This window comes from Mus pahari, chromosome 7 (genome assembly GCF_900095145.1).
Source record: "Mus pahari chromosome 7, PAHARI_EIJ_v1.1, whole genome shotgun sequence".
Classification (NCBI taxonomy): domain Eukaryota; kingdom Metazoa; phylum Chordata; class Mammalia; order Rodentia; family Muridae; genus Mus; species Mus pahari.
This window is the reverse complement of record NC_034596.1, coordinates 1,420,888-1,445,049: the sequence shown is the minus strand read 5'-3', so window position 1 is coordinate 1,445,049 and position 24,162 is coordinate 1,420,888. Positions and strand designations below refer to the sequence as shown.

The following is a 24,162-nucleotide window of genomic DNA, read 5'->3' as shown; positions in this document are numbered from 1 at the left end:
ACATACACATACACACACACACACACACACACACACACACACACACACACACACACTGTGTAAGGTGACCCAGATAGCACGATGGTGGTGATCAAGGTGATTAGTAAACATGTGTAGCTGAGCATCCAGTTGAGGCTGGAGTGGGGGCTATTATATCAGCACTTGGGAGGCTGAGGTATGAAAATAGTAAGTTTGAGCCCAGTCTTGGCATGGTGACCTACACCTTTTACCCTAGCTCTTGGAAGCCAATGTAAATTCTTTCCAAATAATACCTTTTCAAAGACAGTTTTGATGGATCTTCTTACTTCGGATTCTATTTTGGACTCATGTCAACTTAAATTTGAGTAACTTTTTTTTTGTTGTTTCTTTTTCGAATTTGCCAACTGTCACTGGATAATTTCAATGAGTTCTCCCTTAAGTGGGTCGAATCAGGTTATGTTTGGGTAAACAATGTTATGCAAATCAACAACTGTTAGTTTTCTTTTTTTTTTTTAGATTTACTTATTTATTTATTATATGTGAGTACACTGTAGCTTCAGATACTCCAGAAGAGGGAGTCAGATCTCGTTACGTACGGATGGTTGTGAACCACCATGTGGTTGCTGGGATTTGAACTCAGGACCTTCAGAAGAGCAGTTGGGTGCTCTTACCTGCTGAGCCATCTCACCAGCCCAACTATTAGTTTTCATGTAAGCGATTAAAAAGAAAGCTTTTTGGAAATTTGATGACCGGTGCACTGCCTCTTTCCCAAACGGGGAATGTGGGTGGGTTCTTCCCTCGGATTGAGAGGCTGCGTCTTCCGTTCCTTTTGTCTTTTCAGAGGATTAGGACTGTCATGGCGCTTTCAAGAAGAGAGAGAAGGCCTTCCTTTCGTCTGGCAGAATTACTTGGGGGCACCTCGACCGGGAGGAGGATGGACAGAGAGACAAGAAGACAACGCTTGCAGGCTGTCCGCCGGCACCCCGCAAGGGGAGGAGACGCGGCAGTAGACTGCCTGAGAGCGCCCGGTCTGTGGGAACCGCCCCCCGCTGCCCCGTCCAATGGAAACCTGGCGGCGGTGCGGCACCGCCCACTGTTGGTCGGGACGCCGCGAGGGCGGGGCCCGCAGTTCGGTTGCGCTGCGGAGCGCAGCTGTGAGGGAGTCGCTGGGATCCGAGGCCCCGGAACCCGAGCTGGAGCTGAAGCGCAGGCTGCGGGCGCGGAGTCGGGAGGTGAGCTCCGGAGAAAGAGGCCCTGGAGGGAGGGGCTCGCGGAAGGGCGGCAGGATCACCCCGAGCCGCGGGCCGGCGGGCCGCGGCCGGCGGGTGCTGTCGGGCGGCCCTGCTCTCTCGGGAGTCAGGCCGGCCCTGGCCCGGCCCGTCGCAGCCGAGGGGCCGCCTTGGCCCCAGGGCGCCGCCCGCCCTCCCGGTGTCTCCGGCGTGGCCGCGGCGGCCCGGAATTCTGCGGGCGCGGGTCGGGGGGCCCCGGCGTTCTCTTGGAACTCCGGCCGCGAGAGGCGGGGCGGGCGGGCGGGCGGGGGCGGGGCGGGGGCCCGGGCCCGAGGGCCTGCGGAAGGAAGCGCGGCGTCCGGGCCTGGCCTGCTCGCGGGGCGGCGCGCCGAGCGCGGGGGCGTGGTCTGCGGCCTGACGGCCGGGCAGGGCTGGCCTTGGAGGAGGTGGCCGTGGTGCTCGGTGTCCTGGCGGGCCACTGTCTGTCCGCCGCCGCTTCCTTCCAGATACTGGCCGGACGACCTGTTGGAGTGTTGACAGGCCGAGGGCCTCCTACCTCCGAGCTTGCATTCCCTCCGCCTGAGCCGTTCTGCTGACCTCAGAGACTTTCTGGGTTTCCTCAGAGCGGCCTGTGGCTGCGAGCTATGCGGGATGATGTGCAGAGGCTTTCAACTAATAATGGAAGCCCGGAGAACAACTTTGCTAGACAATGCCCTGTAGTGAATGTACTATGCGCCCTCAGGGTAGCTAGAGGCTTCGAGGAGATACCCTCACCGATGCAAATGAGCTTTTCCTCAGTGATCCCTGTTTAAACTGCTAGCAGCCCTGAGGCAGAACCCCCAGTTCCTTGCACACGTTTCTGCATTTCTTGCGGGAGTGCTTGGAGATCTTTAGGCACTGCTCTGATTTTACCTTCTGGGACATGATTGGGGAGGGCATTGTACCTTCTGGATGTTTGTCTCTGATGACAGCTCATCTCTCCAAGTGCCCTGTGGAGGGGCTGTGTGTGTCCTTGGTCCTGTAGTTTTAGATTCCATGGGCTACAGCTTTGACCTAGAGTATCTTCTGTATCTCGCTAGAATTTCACTTATCTGTTCAGATTGGATGCACATTGTGTGAATGTAGCTGAAACAGACTTTCTTTTTTCTTTTCTTTCTTTTTTTTTTTTTTAAGATTTATTGATTTATTATATGTAAGTACACTGTAGCTATCTTCAGACACTCCAGAAGAGGGCGTCAGATCTTGTTATGGATGGTTGTGAGCCACCATGTGGTTGCTGGGATTTGAACTCAGGACCTTCGGAAGAGCAGTTGGGTGCTCTTACCCACTCACCAGCCCAAAAGACTTTATTCTTTTCTTAGCTCCTTGATAGGGGACGGAGGAAACAGTGATCCTTAACTCATCTTTTTTATTCGTTTATTAAGATATGCAGGCAACTAATAGCTGTCTTGGTAGACTGAGGAGACGTTCTAGGGTAGGCAAGGACTTTCCTTAGAAATTAAAGTGGGGGAATATCCTACCAGACCCCCCCCCCCCCCAGTGCTGTGCTGTTCTTTGAGTTTACTAGAGCGTTAATACAAATCCCCCGATTCAGATCAAACAGTATAGGCTGGGGAGAGATGTGTAGAAAGGGTTGCAAGAGAGTTGTATGGCCATGCTGGTGCTGATTGCAGGTTTCAGGTATGAACTGACTCTGGAGTGCACGTTTACTTTCTGGGTATCGCTTTCTTACTAGACAGCTCTTCCTGAATTAATCACACACAGGTTTCAGGTTTTTTACAGTCTGTGTTCATTTGATTGTCCTTTTTTTGGTATGGATTAATTAGAAACTTAGGTTTTTCTTAAAGCAACTCTGCGCCTATAAAATGTTATTTTTAATACTTTCCCTATAAAAGCTATAGCTTGAATTGTTTCTGAAGGAGGTGACTGGAATCAGATCCAGTGCCTCAGAGGTTGGAAAAGTCAGAGCCTTTGAGCAATGTAAATGAAAGTAAAGCTGGAAACAAGGTCTTTGATTTTTTTTTTTTATTTGTGCTTATGTAAGTGCAGGCATTTCATTTATTTTAATTCACTGATCTATCTCAAGCACCCTCCCAGTGTGTGACCTACAATAACCTACAAATGTTACTAAACATTTCAGTGAGTAAATGAAAAGAAATGTTGTTAAACAATACCCACTTGCCATACTTACACATCATAAGGAAGATGAGGTCATTAGAGATGGAAGTCACGCCCGTCCATCACTTGGCCCAAAGGCAGCTTCTACCTATGTGTAGGAAAGATGAATAATGTTACTATTGGTCTAATAGGATAAGTCACCCTTGGGAGTTTTGGCTAGTTGGTTAAGGATGGTATAGACCCGTAGGGCTGTCTGTCTCCGTGGGACATTTTAGAGTCTAGAGCCATTTGCCTGTAATGCCTATACGCCCTGGTTCTTGAGCACAGTCAGAATGAGGCCCATGGAGAGCCAATGGGAAGTATATTAATTGCAACACTATTGGCTGAGAGGCAATGGGGCATCAGATTTTATATTTGTATATTTGAGTTTGACTAAAGTGGACTATACTGTCATTATTCTCGGGTATGGTACTTCTGGGTGGTCTTCAACCAAAGTAACTCGTCTTCTAGAAGACAGAGAGTCACTCACATCAGTATTTAGGTAAGAGTAAATTTGATTTTAGATTTAAAGGAAACAAGGAAGATGTATTTTTTTTTAAAGATTTATGTATTTATTATTTTATTCATTATATGTGTGTACACTGTAGCTGTCTTCAGACACTCCAGAAGAGGGCATCAGATTTTTGTTACGGATGGTTGTGAGCCACCATGTGGTTGCTGGGATTTGAACTCAGGATCTTTGGAAGAGCAGTCGGTGCTCTTAACCACTAAGCCATCTCTCCAGCCCCCGGAAGATGTATTTTTAAGGATGAAGTTAAGACTATTAAAGTTTTATACATCTGTTTTTGACCTTTGTCTTCTGACTCTGCCCAACAAATGCAGGCTGAGTGTTCATTCCAGCATGTCGGAAGGGGAGTCCCAAACAGCAGTCAGCAGTGGCTCAGACCCCAAGGTAGAGTCCTCATCTTCAGCTCCTGGCCTGACTTCTGTGTCACCTCCTGTGACCTCTACAACTTCAGCTGCTTCTCCCGAGGAAGAAGAAGAAAGTGAAGATGAGTCTGAGATCTTGGAAGAGTCACCCTGTGGGCGCTGGCAGAAGAGGCGAGAAGAGGTGAGGGGGTGGTTATGGAGTTCCTAGGAGAGTAAATTGTAAGCGGTGAGACCTAGAGTAGCTGTCCAGAAGAGCAGAATGGACATGAGTAGGGCAGGGCTGGAAGATGATCATATGGAATACTACATTGGCAGCTTCTTGAAGTGTCTTAATTCCACTTGAATTGCTTCTCAGGTGAATCAGCGTAATGTACCAGGGATTGACAGTGCATACTTGGCCATGGATACAGAGGAAGGTGTGGAGGTTGTGTGGAATGAGGTACAGTTCTCTGAACGCAAGAACTACAAACTGCAGGAGGTAGGTGATGAGGCCTGGGGGCCTATTTAAGCAGCCGTTGTTGTTGTTGGGAGTGCGACTGTGCAGAGAGCTCATGGTTAGGCCATCCATGGGGATGGGTAGGGAATGGCTTTTCATACTATTACAGTGATTTGTGAACCCTGTTGTCCCTCTGTCGCCCTTGTTCCAGGAAAAGGTCCGTGCAGTGTTTGATAATCTGATTCAGCTGGAACATCTCAACATTGTAAAGTTTCACAAATACTGGGCTGATGTTAAAGAGAGCAAGGCTAGGGTAAGACTTTTGCCTAGTGTCTCCTGAGTTTGCATATGTCCATTTCGCATTCAGAGGTTGGAACTAGGTAATTTTGATACAAGAACTGAAATCTGCGGTGGCAGGGAGAGTCATTTCCCAGTAAAGATGGGGAAGGAAGTGGACATTTGCTTGCTTCTTTGTTCTCACTGTGCTCTTAAGCCTAAGAAAGTGATACTAAAGAAAGGAGAGTTGAAAACACAATTTAGTATGTATCTGGTAAAAATGTCACCAGGTTAGAGATCATTTCTAGTATAAAGCCTTAATAGTAGATCCTGCTCTGCTTCCCCAGGTAATTTTCATCACAGAATACATGTCCTCTGGGAGTCTTAAGCAGTTTCTGAAGAAGACCAAAAAGAACCATAAGACTATGAACGAAAAGGTACAAAGAGAAGCTAGACATAGTTTTAGGCTTTGTTTCGGGGTTTAAAAAGATGGTGGAAATTATGAAGCCAATTAGGGAGGGATAGCAAGGACTAGTGGGAAGGCTGAGAGAGAAAGTATCATGAGTTGTGGTGTGCTGTTTGTTGCATGCCTTTAATTCAGAAGGCAGAGAGTTTGAGGCCAGTGTGGTCTACATAGTTTCAGGACACCTAAGGCACACTCTGTGTGTGTGTGTGTGTGTGTGTGTGTGTGTGTGTGTGTGTGTGTGTGTCCGTGTGTGTCCATGCGCGCGTGCATGCATGCATGTATGTATGGTGAAACCATGGAGAAGGAGGGTGGGTAGAGAGGGGAGAAGGAAGAGGGAGAGAGACAGAGAGACAGAGACAGACAGACAGACAGACAGACACACACTGACTGGCTGCTGATCCTGGGACCAAACTCTTTTCCAGGCTTGGAAACGCTGGTGTACACAGATCCTCTCTGCCCTAAGGTAGGTAATATCTGGTTAGTTTTTTTCCCCAATCTCTCCTGGTTTAGTTCCTTACACACATTGCAAGGCACTACTCTGCTTTTCTATTCTGCTTCTCCCCAGTTTCTCTGAGTCACATGCTGACAAGATTAGGCCCCCTTGTGGGGTCCTCCTGATGTCCTAAACCATCAGTATCCCAGCCTTTTTACCAAGTGCTTATCCTACTTAAGATACCTGGCCTAATGGAGAGTCAGAGTATAGGGATATTGTTATGATGATGAGGAGAGCTGGCCCTTACTCCTCTTAACCCTTGGGTTCCCCCTGCCCTTAATTTCCTAGTGGCCCCTCTAACAGCCCAGTGCCCCCACAGCTACCTGCACTCCTGTGACCCTCCCATCATCCATGGGAACCTGACCTGTGACACCATCTTCATCCAGCACAACGGACTCATCAAGATTGGCTCTGGTGAGGGGAGGGAGAGATTCTGGGCAGGGGAGCCTCGGGAATTTGGGAACCATGGGGGTAAGATAAAAGGCATGGGAAAACAGCAATTTTTGAGGTATGAACTGGTAATAACAGATAGGCTTTTAGTAGAGGTAATTCATAGGGAGAGACCAATTAGTGGAAATGGGTTAGGGTACACAATCTTGTACTTGTTGGAGAGAATGTTGGAATAATACAGAGAAGTTGATAAGAGGCTGGGAAAGGGCAAGAGATGGCTGTGAGGTCTGACCCTACCAAAGAGGTCCCAGACTCTGCCTGCTCTGAGTGTTTTCATTTGCTGTGTATTTGTGTGCAGTGACATTTCTGTGTGCCGTGTCTGTGTGTGGTTACCATTTGTCTGGGGCTTGGCTGCTCCATCGCTCACAACTTTTCTCTGTTTTCCTCCCTCCCGCTTACGGGCTGCTCTGTTCCCAACAGTCTTTCATAGGATTTTTGCTAATGGTGAGAGCTCCCTCTGCCCCATTTGGGGCTCTGTTTGTGCTCCCTTTGCTCCTCTGCGGCTGCCCAGTGCATGCAGTCGTGGGAGCAAGGCCTGTTCCCTGCTTCCTGTGCCTAATTATGCCTGCTTAGCTTTTGCCCTGCCAGCCCTCCACCTGCTTGCCCCTTTGTAACCTGCTTGTTTCCTGTGGATTCTGCCTGGCTGGACACTTCCTCTTAAGAATCATATCCCCTTCATCATCAGGCTGGCTCCCTACATCATACTGTGCTCCTAGATTCTCTGTGATTTGTAGTCATTGTTACGATCAGAGTGAGTCCAGCTTGGGCCTGGCCCTGGTTCCTCATTCAGCCTTGTGGTAGGTGGTGTTGAGGAATAATAAGGTTTTAGATGAGGGTCTAAAAAGTTTTGGTAGATTAAAAAGTAAAACTGATTTTAGGGTATTGGTTCACTTTAGAGGTTTTTGGGTTTTTTAAGTTTCATTCATCACAGATGGGTCAGGAAGAGGCTAGCTCCTTGGATCTATGTTAATACAGCTTTGCCTTTCTTTTCCTGGTTCATGAGGTCTCCAGTTGTCTCATAGTAGGAAGGGTTGCCTGTATTATGTTAATTGCAGGTGGATGAGTGAGTTAAAACTAGCATTTTTGTGGGGCTGTGGATTTCATAGATCTGGGATTTTGAGAAGATGAGCAGGTCCCAAATGAAAGGTTTTCCTTTGACTGTGTTACCTGATAAGTAGAGTGCATAGACTTTGTTGTTTCTGAGTTAAGGGACCTTAGATGAAAATAGAGGCTGCAGAAAGGGAATCTAGGTGGTGTTTATATGTCATCTATAGCTAAGGATTGGGAAAGTGATAGTTCATGTCTATTGAGTACTAGAAAGGAGGCTTCAGGAGGACAATGGCTTTTGGAGACTCTGTGGAGTGAGCTTGTGCTGTGGTGGTGGTGCTGGTTAGACTGTGGGTGTCTCCCTACTCCTAGTGGCTCCCGACACTATCAACAATCATGTGAAGACTTGCCGGGAAGAACAGAAGAACCTACACTTTTTTGCACCAGAGTATGGAGGTGAGGTAGCCTTGTCTCTCTGTCCCATCCTCAGACAGATTGTGCCCCTCCACCTACTCCCTCCCTGAAAGACCAACCCCTGCAAGAGCCACCCCAAATCTTGGTTATATACTTAATAACCTGCGTGAGATGCAGGGATAATACAACAAAAAGGTCAGCTCTCTGGACTTGCATACATTGTGGTTTTTTGTTTTTTAAAGTATCCCTGCCACTTGTTCTCCCAGTCCATTCTCTCTCCTAATACCCGTCTGTTTTCTCTAGAAGTCACAAACGTGACAACAGCAGTGGACATCTACTCCTTTGGCATGTGTGCACTGGAGGTGAGGAGACTGTGAGGGAAGGGAGAGAGAGAACACATGAAATCAGAACATGGAAAGGCAATGCTGTTCTTGGGGAAGGGATTGTGGGAGCACTGGCTTTGTGGGTTTGTGTCTTAGATCTCAGTTGTTCCCTTGGGGTTTTCCTCACTGTAGATGGCAGTGCTGGAGATTCAGGGCAATGGCGAGTCCTCATATGTGCCACAGGAAGCCATCAGCAGTGCCATCCAGCTACTAGAAGACTCATTACAGAGGGTAAGACAATCAAGATCAGTGTCCCTCCTTAGCTGACTTTGAGGTTTACTGTACTTTCCAAGAGGGCCCAGTGGCCTAAGAGCAAAAGAAGAGAATCAAAATAGAGAAGACTAAACTACACTTTTCCTCTGAGAAACTTTTGATTCTAGGCACACAGGTAAGGGTCCAGATAGGTAGTATAGAAGTTAAAAATTGTTTGCTAGTTAAGTGTCTCTACATAAAGGTGAGCTGATTGGGTGGTTACCTCAGGCAGCTGCTACACACTCTTATATCTTGGCATTTAAATATCAGAGTAGTCATTTGGGATTTTATGTTTAATGAGCTTAGATTTAAAGGATGAAAGAATTATGAGTCACTAGCTCAACTATAGTGAACAGGACAGTCTGAACAAGAACAATTAACTCAGATCAGGCATGGAGGCAATACATCTATAAGCCTAGCACTTAGGAGGTAGAGATAGAAGGATCAGAGTTTAAGGTAATCCTCCCCTACATAGAGGGTTCAAGGCTAGCCTGGGATATATTAGACCCTGTCTCAAAAACAGTTCATGTTAATCAGAGACAGTAGTGAGGGGCAAGAAGCAGAGATCTAATGAGTGAATCCAGGTTCTAGTTCACACTGGGTGGGATTACTAGGTGAAAGATCAGGTGTGTGACTTCGTTGTCCTTTGAAACAAAGTAAGAAAGCATGTTGGCATGGGATTTGACCAGAGGCAGTAAGGGAGGTAGAATGGTTAGAGGAAATGTAGGCAAGCAGGAGTTGTAGACAAAGGAAGTCGTGATAATAGGCTCGGGAGACAGAAGAAGATGGTGAGTATCACTGCCCATAATAGTTTGGTAAAAGTCTGGGAAGGGAAAACTAAATTTGGCAAAGATCCAAGAAAAGTTGGCCATGAATGAGCTAATAAAAACAAAAACAATTAAAAGAAATTTAAGTTTCAACATTAAAGAAAAAAAATACAATGTGGGCAGTAATGGTGTACCTTAATCCCAGCACTTGGAAGGCAGATCTCTGTGAGTTCAAGGCCAGCCTGGTCTACAGAGTGAGGGCCAAGACAACCAGGGCTACACAGACAGACCTTGTCTCCAAAAACAAACACAATTGTGGTCGGAGAGTAGAAAAGTAATACCAAAGCCAGGCATGGTGGCTCATGCCTGTAATCTCAGCACTTCAGAGGCTGATGCAGGAGGATTGCAAGTTCAGAGACAACCTGGGCTTTATAGTTATACAGTGAGTTCCAAGCCAGCTTAAGCCATGTAATGAGACCCTGTGTTAGAAGAACAAAATGTCTAGAAAGAAAAACCAGAAAGACTTAAGTTTATACATTACCATATAGATATAAAGCCCTGTCAGGAAATACATCAATGTTTCTTCAATAAGTTTGAATTCCAAGCATGTAGGGAACATTTTGCTAGATCTAATGAAAGTCATACAGATATAGTAGTCTTGCCAGATGCCTGTTCCAGTTTCTTGTTCTCTTACAGGAGTTTATTCAAAAGTGCCTGCAGTCTGAGCCTGCTCGGAGACCAACAGCCAGAGAACTTCTGTTCCACCCAGCACTGTTTGAAGTGCCCTCACTCAAGCTTCTTGCTGCTCACTGTATTGTGGGGCACCAACGTGAGTGGCCTTGACACTGCTAGGAACTGGTCCTGGGGGCTGAGTCCATGCTATACAAAGATTACCAGGAGTTTCCATCAGCGTGGGGCATCACTGGCATGGTGTCGTTAGTTCTCTGTTACCAAAGGGATTCTTTACCCCTGTCCTCTGCCTAGTGTGAAACAAGTGTGTCTTCACATAATATTCCACCCCATTATACCCACCAGACATGATCCCAGAGAACGCTCTAGAGGAGATCACCAAAAACATGGATACCAGTGCCGTACTAGCTGAAATCCCTGCAGGGCCAGGACGAGAACCAGTTCAGACTTTGTGAGTAACCAGCTGAGGGTCTGAAAGGGATAGATTGGTCACTACCGTCCAAGGCTCTGTAGAGTGAGTCTCATGTTATTTACTTTCTCCTCCAGGTACTCTCAGTCACCAGCCCTGGAATTAGACAAATTCCTTGAAGATGTCAGGTGAGAGAGGGTGGCTTCTGGGAGGAAATAAGGACAAGTGTCCTGAAGCTTTCCTAGAGTGTGTGACTTATGTCATCTCCCACCAGGAATGGGATCTACCCTCTGACAGCCTTTGGGCTGCCTCGGCCTCAGCAGCCACAGCAGGAGGAGGTGACATCACCTGTTGTGCCCCCCTCTGTCAAGACTCCAACTCCTGAGCCAGCTGAAGTGGAGACACGCAAGGTGGGGACTCTGGTATGATTGTATTTTTGGCCATGGGGGTAGAGACATCTTAGCTAAGGCACCTGTCCTGTATGGAATGCATTTCTGCCTGCTGGCCACCGTTTTCTTCTGTGGGCCGGAAAGTCTCAGGGGTGTCACTGAGCAGTCTCTAGACGGTCCTTCCATGTCTGTCCTGTTCAGGTGGTGCTGATGCAGTGCAACATCGAATCTGTGGAGGAGGGAGTCAAACACCACGTAAGCTCAGGGTGGGGCTTCACAGGGCTGTCCACGCAGCCTGCTGGGGAGGAGGAGCCTCATTCCGATTGTCCTTTTTCTAGCTAACACTTCTGCTGAAGCTGGAGGACAAACTGAATCGGCACCTGAGCTGTGACCTGATGCCAAGTGAGCCTCTCCTTTCTTTTGGAGGAGGGAGGATCTGTGAGCCATATCCTTTGAGGGGGCATGACAGGGACAGTATTTCACAGGACTTCTGGTCCTCCCAGACTGTACTCAAGCACCCCTCCTGTCTCTCTGTCAGACGAGAACATCCCGGACTTGGCCGCTGAGCTGGTGCAGCTGGGCTTCATCAGTGAGGTGAGGGTCTGCCTGTGTTCTGGGGGGCTCCTTGCCCTCTCTTCTCAGCCCAGCCTTACTGAGCTGCTTCCCCAGGCCGATCAGAGCCGCCTGACTTCTCTGCTGGAGGAGACGCTCAACAAGTTCAACTTCGCCAGGAACAGCACACTCAACTCAGCCGCTGTCACCGTCTCCTCATAGGGCTCACTTGAGCCAGGCTCCTAGCCAGGCTGTGGCTGTCCCTTCTCCCCAGTCAGTATTACCCTTCGCCCCCGTATTATTCAGGAGGGGCTTTAGGGGCTCCCTGGTTGAGTCTCACCCTGCCCCTTCCTCTCTCTCCTTCCCCTCTGCACTTTGTTTACTTGTTTTGCACAGACGTGGGCCTGGGCCTTCTCAGCAGCCACCTTCTAGCTGGGGCCTAGTAGCTGCTGCTCCTGCCCTGCCTGTGTGGACAGGAGGCCCATGGTCACTGGGGGAGTCGAGTTCTACAATCCCGCTGGGGCGCATGGGCAGGAGAGAAAGGTGGTGCTGCAGGGGTGGCCCCCCGGGGGGGGCATTCGAATCGCCTCAGTTGCTGCTGTAATAAAGTCTACTTTTTGCTAAAGCATCTTGTGTTGTGCTTGCGGCTCAGTGGGTGGCACCGCCGCCCCGGCGGGGGCGGGGCGGGCCCAGGTAGGGCGGCCCCTTGGAGGCCGGGCCTTAGGTCAGGGGCGGGGCGGGCCCAGGTGGAGCTGCCTGCGACGGCCGGCGCGGAAGCCGCGCTTCTGGTCGGCGTCGGGGCGAAGCCGGGTCCAGGTAGAGCCCATGGGCGGAAGGAGCAGAGCGGCCACGATGATGTGCTGCGGCATCTGTGCCTTCGGTAAGTTGTACGGCTTTCATCCGCCCCTGCGGTCCCACGGGCCGACGCTGGGCCTGCGGCCCCGCCCTGCACGGCTCCTGTCCGCCCCTCCCCCTACCTTGCAGATGCCGCCCGAGGGCCCAGGCGGCTGATGCGCGTGGGGCTCGCGCTGATCCTGGTGGGCCACGTGAACCTCCTGGTGGGAGCTGTGTTGCATGGTACTGTCCTGCGGCACGTGGCCAACCCCCGCGGCGCGGTCACTCCTGAGTACACCACAGCCAATGTCATTTCTGTGGGTTCGGGACTACTGGTGAGCGTCGCGGGAGGGTGGACAGGCAAGGCGGGTTGGGCTGGGCGCTGAGAGCCAGTAAGCCATAGGCTTGTTGCTTCCGCAGAGCGTTTCCGTGGGACTTGTGGCCCTCTTGGCATCCAGGAACCTTCTTCGTCCACGACTGGTGAGAGGGGTGGAGGAGGTGTCTCAGCACACTACCAATGGACAGGAGCCTCAAATGGAGAAGTATCACGGGGAAACGAACAGGCTGTTTACCCAGGTCTTCTACCCCACTAGCACTGGGCCCTGCTGATGCTGGCCTTGGTGAACCTACTCTTGTCTGCTGCCTGCTCCATGGGCCTCCTCCTGGCTGTATCGCTCACTGTTGCCAATGGTGGCCGCCGTCTTATTGCTGATTGCCACCCAGGACTGATGGATCCTTCCATACCGCTGGACCAGGGGCCTGGACACACTGACTGCTCCTTTGATCCCACAAGAATTTATGTGAGCTTATTCTTGCTATTCGAGAAACTCTGGTCCTCTCCTTTGCTCCAAGGCCTAGTCCTCTTTGTTACTTTGGGTTTTAGGATACAGCCTTGGCTCTCTGGATCCCTTCTCTGTTCATGTCTGCAGCTGAGGCTGCTATTTCTGGTTACTGTTGTGTGGCTGCACTCACGCTACGGGGAATTGGGCCCTGCAGGAAGGAAGGGCTGCAGGAGCAGGTAAGGAAGAGGGAACAGGAAGGGCTAGTTCCTACCCTGGCTGAGTTGAAAAGGAGCTGGTGTGTCAGTTACTGAACAACTCCCTCCTTTCGGCAGCTACAGGAACTGACAGAGTTTGAACTTCCTGAGTGTAAAAGGCAGGAGAACGTGCAGCTGCTCCACAGCCGTCAGGACTTCCAGGCCTTACAGAAGACCTGGGTTTAGGTCAGGTGAAGGCCCTGGGGTGGGATGCATTCTTGGGGGCTGGGGGCTATGCTGCTTGCTCTCTGACTCAGGTTGGCTCTTTTCTTCGTCAGGCAGGTACTTCTGAGGCGCAGTCCACAGGTGTTTTCTACTACGCAGGGGGCCCTGACCCTAGGGTGGTATAAATAATTGTAATAAAAGAACTTGTATTTTATCTTCTGCTTGATTACAGTTACTTGTAGAGTAGAGGGCAGTGTACTGTGGTGGAGAGATGTTGAGCAAAGAATGCAGCAGTCTCCACTCCTCAGAGAACTTTAATGAGGGACAGATGTCAACTTCTCGGCTGCACCAGTCACTGAAAGGAAAAGCTGGTGCTAGGGAGCCCTCCGCACCACTGGCTGATGAACTTGAGCACATCCTGGCACACTGGGCTGTGGGAGGTCTGTGAGCAAAGTGGGGAACAGGAGGGGAGCCATCAGCTCCTGGCCCAGCAGGGTTTTAAGACTCCCATTCGCAGCGCCCCCTATCCCACCCTGACTGTCTCGTTTTTCTTTAAGATTCCTCTAACCTTGATGGCCATAAGAAACTTGTTCCAGTTGTCTTTGTTAGCAGCCTTCCCAGGCCGCTTAAATTCAATTTTGTTCCTCAAAATGGGGTAACCTGTGGTAGAAGGTGAAAAGACAGCGTTTGCAAGAGAGTGAGTGGGGTGGGGTAGCTCTGGCACCAAAATGAAGTTTTGACGCTTCTGCTTTTCCCTCCTTTCTCCTTGCCATGGGATTCTGGGGCCATGTGGGGTTCTGTACCTGTGATGAGGCAGGGCAGTGCCCGGACTCCAGTGCTCGCTGCGACTAGGGAAGCCTCATAGACACCACGCTCATCCCGGGGCAGAACCTGCTCCAGCCTTTGGTCCATCGAGACTGTGAGCACCCAGTCTCGAACCTCTTCTCTCTGGGCCTCCTGGGGAAGAGAGGTAGTGCTGGCTTTCTCTGGGGTGAGGGCAGGACCTCCCTAAGCCTTTGGCCACACACCAGCTATAAATAGTCCCCCTGGGATCTGAGGGACACAGGCACTGCCTCTGCTTTCCCTGAGTAGTAGTGAGGGCTGGTGTCTTCAAGGATAGCAACCCGGAGCCATCCTCAGTGCCAGCCCACTGGTGACACCTTTCCCTTCTCCAGTCCTGTTCCCTTACCGGGACATGCTGCTTGGCTGGGAGAGGCACCTCAAAGGGGATGTCCGTGTCCTGAAAATCTGAATGGTCCAGGGCATCCAGGGTCCCTTCTTCAATTGCCTGTGGGCAGAGCAGTCAACCATGAGATGGCATGGCTGTGACAGGCAGAGGCTTCTGATCTCTGCATGTTCCCCTACTCACATCAGTCAGATCCAAAAATCGGTTGAGGAAAATGAAAGCCATGTTCTCCCAGCCAACTTCCTGTAACAGAAAGTTGCAAATGGCTGTGAGCTTGAGTACTACTTCCCTGGGTGTTAGGACACTCCAGGAAGAGACAGGGACTATGTCCTTCTCAACGCCAGTCCCATACTCAGCTTTGCTCAAGGGAGTCTCCATCTTCCCACTTTAGATTTCCTTGTTTCTTCAGCCCCACCCTTCCCTTGTTCCAGCTCACCTTGGCAGCAGTGCCTGCTTCATAAAAGGCCTTGTCTGCAGGTAGTAACTGGGTGTGGCGCAAGAGCGAAACAGAAAGCCTGGCAGCTACGGTTTCCTGTGGATTAAAGGCGAAGTTTATGATCCTGACTGAGTGAGCAGACCAGTGAGCCTGTAACTAAGGCAGAACCAGTTCTGAACCACTCTAGATCTCAGGCTACTTCAGTCTTTCATCAGCACAATGTAACTGGCCCCAGATTATGTACAGGGTTCCTTCCACTTCTAGAATTTGACCAAGTACACGAAATGTATACATAGTTACAATCAAATAAGTCAAAACTGTGTGTGCTTATAGGAGATACATAAAAACCAACAAGACATCTGAATGTTTCAATAGATTGAGGGTGGTAAGGCTGTGGGCATAGAGCCCTAGAGTCAGAGCAGTATGGGAAGAAAATGGCAAGTGTTGCAGACTGATGAGGCTGAGCAGCACAGAGGGAGATGTGGTGGTCTAGGGGCCTAGGCTCCTAGGTCCAGAGCTGAGACTTGTGTAGTTTCATGGCTGTGAACGTGCGTCCTTGTGACTGAGGGCTCTATGAACCTCCCTGGCCGCATCTTACCAGCTGTTTGATGCTCTGGGCTGCAGATCGTGTAGCGTAGTAATGAGCGATCAGCAGCATCACCTCAAACTCCTCGTGAGCTGCAGAGTTTGCCTCGCTGGACTTCACCAGGTTTTCACACTGAGAGAGAGAGAGAGAGAGAGAGAGAGAGAGAGAGAGAGAGAGAGAGCGCGCGCGAGCGCGAGTGTGAGGGCACAGCTAGGCTGTGGGTGGAGAGGAAAACCATGGAGGGAGGGTTATACAGTGGCTACTGCTGGCCATGTGGACTGAGACCAGGCCAGGGACAGGAGAAGGAATCCTGTTGTTTCACTGCTGATCTCCTTCCTTACCAGGTTGAAGAGGACATCCCGAAGATCAGCCCAGCTATGGTAGGCCTCAGCATTGTTGGTCCCAGGAGAGCTAACCATGTCAGTGAAGATCCTTTTGTAGATGTTGAAATTCTAGAGGTTAAGGGGGAAGGGCACCTGAGTGAGCGAGCTGTATGTACAGGAGCTGAGCCTAGATTGATGGAGAAGGTAGAGGTGTTAAGGAAACTGTTTTAGAGCTGGAGCGATGGCTCGGCAGTAAAGAGCACTGACTGCTCTTCCAGAGGTCCTGAGTTCAATTCCCAGCAACCACATGGTGGCTCACAACCATCTGGAATGGGATCCGATGCCCTCTTCTGGTGTGTCTGAAGACAGTGACAGTGTACTCATATACAGAAATTTATTTTTGGGCAGGAAGACCAGTATCTCAAGGTTACCCTAGGCTCCACAGTGAGTTCCAGGCTGCCTGGCCTACATGAGTTATGACTTAGAATAACAGACAGACAAAACCCACAACAAAAATAAAGTCAGTGTGGGGGGATCTATAAGTGTGAGAACAGCCACCGTGTTACCAGGCTGATAGTCTAGAGAACCCTGATTCTCCATAGGAGAACGAAGTGAATGATGACCCTTGAAGGGTGGACAGACAAGTCAGTGTGTTTTTAATAAGAGCATGGACGGCTACTTGAGTAACTTCTTCAAGTGATAAATCCTCCAAGCAGTCTGTATAGTCCAGGGCAGGAACCTTACAGATGACTGAAAGGGTGGCTGCAGAATGAATTCCCAGGAAGGCTGTACCTGTGGGTTAGCAGGGGCTCCGTGTTGCACGTAGAGGGCCAGTGCCTGGGCATAGCCACCTTCTCGGATCAGATGAGTTGCATACAAAGCCACATACTTGTGCAGAATCTTGTAGTTCTGTTTGGGAGTTTGCGAGTTTGGGTGGGAGGGCATGGACAAGGCTCTCAGATCAGTAAGAACGGGCAGCAACAAGAGACCAGGGATTTGTTCAGGGACTAAAGGGCATGTACAGTCCTGACCGTAGTATCAGAGTACCAAAGACGGATGCTCACTAGGGGCCTTTGAAGATTGGCCACTGGTGGAGTTAAGAGGTGGGAAGCTCAGAAACAGGGAGGGAATCGAGAGGGGATGGGGAGGGGATGCAGTACCTGCTTGGTAGCTGTTTCAATGCATTTATCCCACTGGCCCTGCTCCACATACAGGTCCAAGGCAGCTACTACGTCCACACCAACCAGCTGTAGAGCAATAAAACAGTGAGCTGAGCTGAGGGGACAGGGGGGATTTCTAGTATCTCTTCAGGAATTTGGCATTTACTCTTCCTGTTTCTGTGCTGCTGGGGCTGAACCCAGTGCCATATAGATATGGATGCTAGGCAGAGCCTCCTAATTTGAGAGCCTTACCGAATCCACTTTGCCCTGGTTCTTGAGGAACTCCTTATAGTGCTGATCCACATAGTCCTCATACCTGGGAAGATATACAGAGATACACAGAGACTGTGAACTTCACGGTCGTGGGACGCCACACCCTCCCCAGAAGAACTTTCTCAACTCCGGTGTTTATAAAAGGAACTAAAAAGTGAAGCTCCTAGCGGTTACCGGGGATCTAGCTCTTTGGCCACGCGCTTGGCCTTGTTCCACTCTTCACCCTCAATGAAAGCATCGATTGCTTCTTTGACAAGGTCCAGGTTCAGATAGAGTTCTGCAGCCTGCACAGTGGGATATCAGAGTGAAAACGATCTTTCCATGTGATGCAGTGGTCTCCCCCCACTTGGTGAACTCCCACTCTCCCTCTGCCCAGAACACTGCAACAGCTGCCACGGGGCCCAGCCCCATGCCTGGGTGATGGGTCAGCATTCCACCCCTGCATGTGGGATCGGGTCAGGCCCTACTTACAGCACTGTGCTTCCCAATCCCAATCAGCTGGGGCCCTACAACCCGGACGACTTCCAGACTGCGCTGGGGAGGCAGGAACTTGATGGACAGTTCAGCCGCCTGAGTGGATGAACAGAGATTGGAAATGGGTGAAAGAAACAGCGTGCCGAGGCTGCATGGCCTTCCTGTTGCTCTCCTCCAGCTTCCTTCCCTTCCTTGGGCTCCTTCCTCACCGCCTCCCCCCTTGCCATCCCCATGGAAGCCTGGCTTGAGGTCCTTTGGCTGAGCACCCTGGACCTAGCCTACGTCCCTTCCATCTGGCTCACATAGCTCTTCAGGCGCTTCCCTTGCTGTCTGAGGTCACTTCATTTTCTTTGTCAAAGACAGAATCTCAGTAGCAAAGTAGAGAGAAAATGAAAATGAGAACTGCAGAGAGCCTGAGCTCAGACTGTTCATGTTCACTGGGTTTTGAAAACAGTACAAAAAAAAAATGGCAAATACCAATAATATTAAGTTCAATGAGTATTAAGTTGATATGTCTATATTTTAAAGATTTTATTTATTTTTATGTTATGTGTATGGGTGTTTTGACTGCATTTTTGTCTGTGTATCTGGTGCCTATGGAGGCTAGAAGTGGGCGGGTGACAGATCCTCTAGAACTGGGGCTCCATATGGCTGTGAGCTGCCATGTGGATACTGAGAACATGGTCTGAGCCCTCTGGGAGACCAGCATGTGCTCATAACCGCAGAGCCATCTCTCTAGCCCAAGATGTCAAGTTTTAAATGTTCAGCTAGGTGTATTACAATTATTTTAACTCTGACTCACTCTCACACACACAATCTCTCTCTTTTAAGATTTATTTACTGTGTACAGTGTTCTGCCTACATGCATACCTGCACACCAGCAGAGGGCACCAGTTCCCATTACAGATGGTTGTGAGCCACCATGTGGTTGCTGGGAATTGAACTTAGGATCTCCAGCCCAACTCTTTGTCTCTTTTTAATCTTAACCAAAAACAGGTATTAAAAAGCTGAAATAATGGGCTGGAGAGATGGCTCAGGGGTTAAGAGCACTGACTGCTCTTCCAGAGGTCCTGAGTTCAATTCCCAGCAAACACATGGTGGCTCACAACCATCTGTAATGGGGTTCGTTGCCCTCTTCTGGTGTGTCTGAAGATAGCTACAGTATACTCACATATATAAAATAAATAAATCTCAGCCCCCCCCCCCAAAAAAACCCAAAAAACAAACCCTGAAATAACAATTTGTACTTTACGTTATGTTTGCAGCAGGCAGGGCTGACCTGGACGCTTTCAACAGCTTGGCTTAACTGTTTCCACTGGGATGTCCACATCTTCACTGATTTTAATTTCCATGTGACCCAGTTTAGCTATAGTCTAGATTAATTCCCCTGCCCCTTCCCTTTCCTTTCTTGGCCTGCCACACTCTGCAAGGCTCAAAGCATGCTTTCTCCGCATCCTGAGAGCCATCCTGTGATCAATCTGAAAGTACAGCCCTGTCCAGACGTCAGTAAACAGCATAAATAGTATTGGATGCTTAGTGGCTGCTGATTAAAGTCTCAGACCTCACAACAAGCCATCAGCCCCTTACCTCTTTCGCTTCTCTTCCTGGGACCTATCCAATGGCCCCAGAAGTGCAAGTGCAGCAATGCAACAGTATTTAGTTTAGACAGCCAGCCATTCCTCAGCCCCCTGGGTACCCAAGGTACATCTAAGCCACACGTGTACATCCAATTGCAAAGGCAGTAGACGGACGGGCTGACCTACCGCTTAGTTCTTCATGACTGGGATACCGGGGTACAGGTGGTGCTCCAACACTTTGGGTGTTTCTGTGAGGGTGTATTTGGCTGAGGGGTTTGCATTGTAAGGCAGATGGACCTTCCCAATGCAGATGGGCTTCGTCCAATCAGCTAAGACTTTGAACTGAACACAAGGCTTATCTTACCCTGAGTAAAGGGAACCTCTTCCTGCCCAAATGCTGTCTAAACTGGGTCACTGGCTTTTTCCTGCCCTCACTCTGGAACTGAAATGGTAGCTCTTCTTGGGGCTCCAGCCTTCACCCAGGAAAGACATCACCTTCTACCCCAGGGCTTCCTGCTTCCCAGGCTCCGTGCAAATCCTGGGGCTGAGCCAATTTCTCATCTCAGGCATATACACACACTATCAGTTTTGTGTCCTTGACTGATAACCTGTGTTAGGATTGGTGATGAGGACTGGGTTTGCTTAGTCTGCTGTAGGGGGGGCTTCTTTGCAGGAGCTGGCTCTTGTGTGGAGGTGTGAAGAGGAGCCCATGTTTGTCACAACCTTCGCCTATGCCCTGGCTCTGGAGCTGCCCTTCTAGCGACTGTTCAAGCTCTCCTTCCTTCTTCAGAGAGCCTCCTGGACTACTCCAGCCCACAGAGAGCTCAGGCGTCTCTGTGCTGCACTTCATACACCCCAGTCTTTACTCAGATTTGGTAGTAATTAGTCCCTACCCCTGGCTGCACAGGGTATGTATCTTATGTCTCGTCTAGCCCTCAGATGTAGGCTCTAGCATACACCGCAGGTACTTAGTAGACATCTGCTACTTGAAGTCAAGTCACTGGAAGAGCAGGATGAGGGTTTGTAAAGGCAGCCACGTGGGAATGGACTTCAGTGAATCGGGGGCACGACCCCTCACCTTCATCCAGCACTTCTCCATCAGGCCACTGCTTCCTGAGTCGCGAACTTTGAGGTAGCAGTCCACTGCACGGCTATACTCTCCAGCCTGTTCCCACTGCCGTGCTTGCTCTACAAGTCCCTCCACCCCTCTGTGGGGAGGAGAATGTTTAATGATCAGAACTGGGGAGGGGTGGTGTGGTCCATCCCACCGACTCCTGATAACACTGCCTGAGCATAAGGCTACTTACCTGCCTCCCTTCTTGGCAGCTTCTCGCTCATACTCTTCCTGCAGGGCCTCTAGCTGGCCGGGCACATAGTCCTTGCAGATCCTCAGAGCGTCGCTCCAGAGTCCAGCCTCCTGCTCAGATTTTCAGGTATCAGAAGGGCAGAGGTGGGGGCTCAAACGCTTCCTACCACTACACAGGTTCCTCTGGCCTGACTGCTGACTTCTTAGACCTCCCTGTCCCTCTCCTTGCCTGTTCTTCCCCTCTCCCGCCTTTTACATGACCAGGAATCAGTATGGAGCTCTGTGGCCTCTCATTCTTTGTGGCCCAAATATCACTATACTTTATACTATCACTATACCTTATACTATCACTATACCTTATAATATCACTCACCTTGTAATAATTGAGAGCCAGACCTGGTCTCTGGGCCCGAAGCAGTAGCCCTTCTGCCTTCTGAAAGTCCTTCTCCTCCAGGGCCCCACGGGCCTGACCTACAAGTACCTCAGCGACGCTGTCAGGATCGTGGGCCTCAGCCACACGTTGAGCTGCCTCCCAGTCCTGGTTGTGGACAAACCTGCCCAAGATGGGGGACATAGGAGCTGTTGAGTCCAGGACTGAAGCCTTAACAGTGGCAGCAAACAGTCACACAGCTGAGGGGTTGCTAGGTTTATACTAAGTTTGGAAGTAAATGACCATGAAAGATCCCAGGGCAGTATCTTTATCCTGTCTCAGGACAGGGCTGGAGAGATGGACAGCTCAGTGGGGAGAGGTGCTTGCCACAAAAACTGATGACCTGATTCGAATCCTAGAACCACATGATAGAGAACCAACTCCTGTAGGTTGTCATCTGACTTCCATGCACATAAATAAATGAAAAAAAAAAGGATATGGGGAAACTCACATGAGGACCGCCTCTTTGGGTTTACCAGCTCGGATGAATTCAGTTTCAGCCTCTTCAAATTTGCCCTAGACAAAAGGACAGTCACATATGGTGAGAAGGGGCCTGGTATTACAAGCAATTAGGAGACAGGGGTTTGAACTGGTCACTGTGGTCTGCAGCAATCCCCAAACCTCTCACGTTGCAGCCCTTTAATACAGTTCCTCATGTTGTGCCGACCCCAACCATAAAGTTATTCTCATTGCTACTTCCTAACTATAATTTTGCTACTGTTATGGTTCCTAATGTAAATATCTGATATACAGACATTTAATACCACCCCTAAAGGGGTCATGACCCATAGGTTGAAAACCACCATGTTAGGGATATAGCTGGACAAAATCACATCCGCACCTCATCTTCCAGGTACATGGCATATCTGAGATGAATCTCTGGGGTTTTGTGCTTGAGGGCTAGCCGAGCAAGTTCAAAGGCAAACTCAAAGGAGCTGAAATGGACGATTTGGATTAGTTTGTATATCATACTTAACAGAAGGCAAGAGAAACTAGGGGGAAGACAGTCCCTAGGGGAAGAAGGAGGCAGATTTAAAGATGGCAGATAGAAGGGGCAGGGCAACCCTGTGCTTTCCCGAGGCTATCAAAGGCTCCCCAAGCACTTCAGAGCCCCAGCCTCCAACTCTACTCCTGGTCTTTGTGACATAAGCTCAAGAAATGCAGACAGTTCACTGATGGACTGCTAACCTGTGCTACAGTAAATAGCCCCTCCCCACATTCATACAGGCGCCCTAAGTAAACACACTGGGCCATGGACAAACAATCACTATCTCAGTAGGGGACACTAGCTGTGAATAAGAGGGGCAGCAGAAGCGGAAGATGAAACAGGGTGCTGGGGTGACATGATCTCGGCACACGGTGTATGTATAAGTGATGTACCGGAAGGGTCACTGACTTAGCACAGCCCTAGCTTTCCAAGCTGCCCTGCTCAACCCCGCTCCTCAGAGCCATCGATAAACACCTTCCTTCTACTATATTCCCTCCCACCCCCTTTTTTTTTGAGATGGGGTTTTGCTATTTAACTCGTCTGGCTCACCTACATTGAATTTACAGAGATCTGCCTGCCTCTGTTTCCCATGCTGGGATTAAAGTGTGCATTGTCATGCCTGGTCAATTTTTCACTCTTTGTTTATCTTTGTTTAGTTGGTGCATGGTATCATGTAGCCTAGGCTGGCTTCAAACTCACTATTTAGATAAAGCTGGCCTTGAACTCTGATCCTTCTGTCTCAAAAATGCCAGGATTCTAGGCTGGCCCACCATGCCTGGCTCACATGTCTTCACTTTTGCCTCAGCTTTTGGAATTATTTTTCATTTGCATCATGTCATTTTTCTTCCTCTGTATACAGGATGCTCCGGGAGGGATGGATCCGGGGAGAGGAGACTCTACCCAAGACCTACCAGTTGTCAGCAGCATGGTCAATGGCGGCCTCCAGAAGTCCCAGCTTGTTAAGCAGTCGAACTGCAGCCTCTCCTCCCAGGCTCTTGGCCCACAGATAGGCCACATGTTTGTGGGCACTGGCTCCTCCATGGGCTTTGGCCACCTGTAAAGCAAAGCTGATTGAGCATCGCCCTCGGTAGAGCTGCCCCTTGCCAACTCTGGCCTCCCGCCTCAACCATGCCAAGGTCAGGACCCTGCTCCAAATCATCACTGGAGAGTGCCAAGTATCAGGTCTCTAAACTTAGGTCAGTGTTTAGGGACAGAAAATCCACTAGCCCTTACAATTTTAAGTAAAATTTTGTCTATACAAGTGTGGCCATGCTTCTGACAAAAATACTCTTTAGTTAAAATGAGTCCTGTGGGAACTGGCAAGGGATGCATGAACTGCGTACCCGGTAGGCCTCCTCCCAGAGCCCGCTGGAGCGGTACATGTTCACAGTTGCCTTCCATTCCTGGGCCTCAAGGTAGTGATACTCAGCCTCCTGCAGTCGGCCTTCTGCCTCCAGCTCCTGTAGGGTGGGGTGTCAGGATGGAAGGGGTGGCTGGGCGGGGCAGGGTGGGGTGGGCGGGGCAGGGTGGGGTGGGCGGGGCCGGAAGGGGCTCACCTTGCCCAGGTGAAGGTGTGTGTCGCTGAGGAGATCTGGATGGTGTTTCCCCACCAGGCGAATCATGTCGTCATACATCTTGTGCTTTTTGAACATGGTGATGGCGAGATCAGGCTCCTCTACCGTCACGTACAGCCTGCGGACGGGAAAGGCACCCTGTGGCTACTGCGTCCCAACCTCGAGGCCACCCCTTACCGGCACTCACCTCTCAGCCTCTCGGCACTTCCCCTGCTTCTCCATCTCCTGGGCCTGTGTGATGTAAAGCACCGACACGTCCTCTGGTCGCATGCACTTCATGGCCAGCTGTACACATGGAAGCACAAGGGAACTTGTCAGCTCGTGGACTCCCCAATTCTCCTGGCAGCCACTGGTATTTAGTTACTGCCGCTCTACCGAGCCAGCCCACTAGGAGCCGACAAAGAACTCTATTCTGCTAAGGCTTGCTCTAGACTGCAAGGCCCTGAATGCAGGGCACAGGCTGCATCAGCACACCCACCTCACTCACTGAGCTCTTCAATGCAGTGAATGCAGGGCACGGGCTGCATCAGCACA

The 24,162-nt window shown here is 50.0% G+C and overlaps 3 protein-coding genes across 4 annotated transcripts in view; 2 read left to right on the top strand and 1 right to left on the bottom strand.

The window, feature by feature from the left end:
• Nucleotides 1-1,095: 1,095 nt before the first annotated feature.
• Nrbp1 (nuclear receptor binding protein 1) lies at nucleotides 1,096-11,905 on the top strand. 2 transcript variants are annotated; one of them, XM_021201704.2, is made up of 19 exons: nucleotides 1,096-1,211; nucleotides 4,209-4,437; nucleotides 4,612-4,734; nucleotides 4,904-5,005; nucleotides 5,316-5,405; nucleotides 5,857-5,897; nucleotides 6,247-6,341; nucleotides 6,798-6,821; nucleotides 7,797-7,880; nucleotides 8,142-8,200; nucleotides 8,354-8,452; nucleotides 9,937-10,069; nucleotides 10,276-10,381; nucleotides 10,477-10,527; nucleotides 10,614-10,749; nucleotides 10,930-10,983; nucleotides 11,067-11,130; nucleotides 11,267-11,322; nucleotides 11,398-11,905. In XM_021201704.2, the coding sequence occupies exons 2-19, from the start codon at nucleotides 4,228-4,230 to the stop codon at nucleotides 11,500-11,502; spliced, it is 1,632 nt and encodes a 543-aa protein (XP_021057363.1). In that variant the 5' UTR covers nucleotides 1,096-1,211; nucleotides 4,209-4,227; the 3' UTR covers nucleotides 11,503-11,905. The 2 variants fall into 2 exon arrangements, with proteins under 2 accessions (XP_021057363.1, XP_029396354.1); XM_029540494.1 differs by lacking the exon at nucleotides 6,798-6,821.
• Nucleotides 11,906-12,053: 148 nt separating this feature from the next.
• Nucleotides 12,054-13,519, top strand: Krtcap3 (keratinocyte associated protein 3). Its single transcript, XM_021202417.2, has 7 exons — nucleotides 12,054-12,160; nucleotides 12,265-12,449; nucleotides 12,535-12,594; nucleotides 12,708-12,914; nucleotides 12,998-13,132; nucleotides 13,229-13,336; nucleotides 13,429-13,519. Exons 1-6 carry the CDS (start codon nucleotides 12,106-12,108, stop codon nucleotides 13,334-13,336), a joined length of 750 nt encoding a protein of 249 aa, XP_021058076.1. The 5' UTR covers nucleotides 12,054-12,105; the 3' UTR covers nucleotides 13,429-13,519.
• Nucleotides 13,520-13,611: 92 nt separating this feature from the next.
• Ift172 (intraflagellar transport 172) overlaps nucleotides 13,612-24,162 on the bottom strand; it is a 39,037-nt gene continuing 28,486 nt past the window's right edge. Inside the window, exons 27-48 of the mRNA XM_021201590.2 lie at nucleotides 23,816-23,913; nucleotides 23,611-23,746; nucleotides 23,398-23,514; nucleotides 22,966-23,108; nucleotides 21,908-22,001; nucleotides 21,518-21,582; nucleotides 21,010-21,190; nucleotides 20,638-20,747; nucleotides 20,409-20,538; nucleotides 17,751-17,849; nucleotides 17,454-17,563; nucleotides 17,259-17,322; nucleotides 17,007-17,093; nucleotides 16,639-16,755; nucleotides 15,865-15,975; nucleotides 15,536-15,655; nucleotides 14,938-15,033; nucleotides 14,685-14,744; nucleotides 14,505-14,603; nucleotides 14,119-14,272; nucleotides 13,884-13,975; nucleotides 13,612-13,757 (exon numbers count right to left, since the gene is read on the bottom strand). Coding sequence (XP_021057249.1) covers nucleotides 13,668-13,757; nucleotides 13,884-13,975; nucleotides 14,119-14,272; nucleotides 14,505-14,603; nucleotides 14,685-14,744; nucleotides 14,938-15,033; nucleotides 15,536-15,655; nucleotides 15,865-15,975; nucleotides 16,639-16,755; nucleotides 17,007-17,093; nucleotides 17,259-17,322; nucleotides 17,454-17,563; nucleotides 17,751-17,849; nucleotides 20,409-20,538; nucleotides 20,638-20,747; nucleotides 21,010-21,190; nucleotides 21,518-21,582; nucleotides 21,908-22,001; nucleotides 22,966-23,108; nucleotides 23,398-23,514; nucleotides 23,611-23,746; nucleotides 23,816-23,913 — 2,373 coding nt within the window. The 3' untranslated portion in view covers nucleotides 13,612-13,667. The remainder of the gene's footprint in view (nucleotides 13,758-13,883; nucleotides 13,976-14,118; nucleotides 14,273-14,504; nucleotides 14,604-14,684; nucleotides 14,745-14,937; nucleotides 15,034-15,535; nucleotides 15,656-15,864; nucleotides 15,976-16,638; nucleotides 16,756-17,006; nucleotides 17,094-17,258; nucleotides 17,323-17,453; nucleotides 17,564-17,750; nucleotides 17,850-20,408; nucleotides 20,539-20,637; nucleotides 20,748-21,009; nucleotides 21,191-21,517; nucleotides 21,583-21,907; nucleotides 22,002-22,965; nucleotides 23,109-23,397; nucleotides 23,515-23,610; nucleotides 23,747-23,815; nucleotides 23,914-24,162) is intronic.

Bases quoted from the DNA above. Each gene is read 5' to 3' on its own strand.
- Krtcap3 (XM_021202417.2), top strand. From the start codon at position 12,106: ATGGGCGGAAGGAGCAGAGCGGCCACGATGATGTGCTGCGGCATCTGT. The intron at 12,595-12,707 runs GTGAGAGGGGTG...CTACCCCACTAG, and splicing joins ACCTTCTTCGTCCACGACTG to CACTGGGCCCTGCTGATGCT. The intron at 13,133-13,228 runs GTAAGGAAGAGG...TCCTTTCGGCAG, and splicing joins AGGAAGGGCTGCAGGAGCAG to CTACAGGAACTGACAGAGTT.
- Nrbp1 (XM_021201704.2), top strand. From the start codon at position 4,228: ATGTCGGAAGGGGAGTCCCAAACAGCAGTCAGCAGTGGCTCAGACCCC. The intron at 6,342-6,797 runs GTGAGGGGAGGG...TGTTCCCAACAG, and splicing joins ACTCATCAAGATTGGCTCTG to TCTTTCATAGGATTTTTGCT. The intron at 10,984-11,066 runs GTAAGCTCAGGG...TCCTTTTTCTAG, and splicing joins AGGAGGGAGTCAAACACCAC to CTAACACTTCTGCTGAAGCT.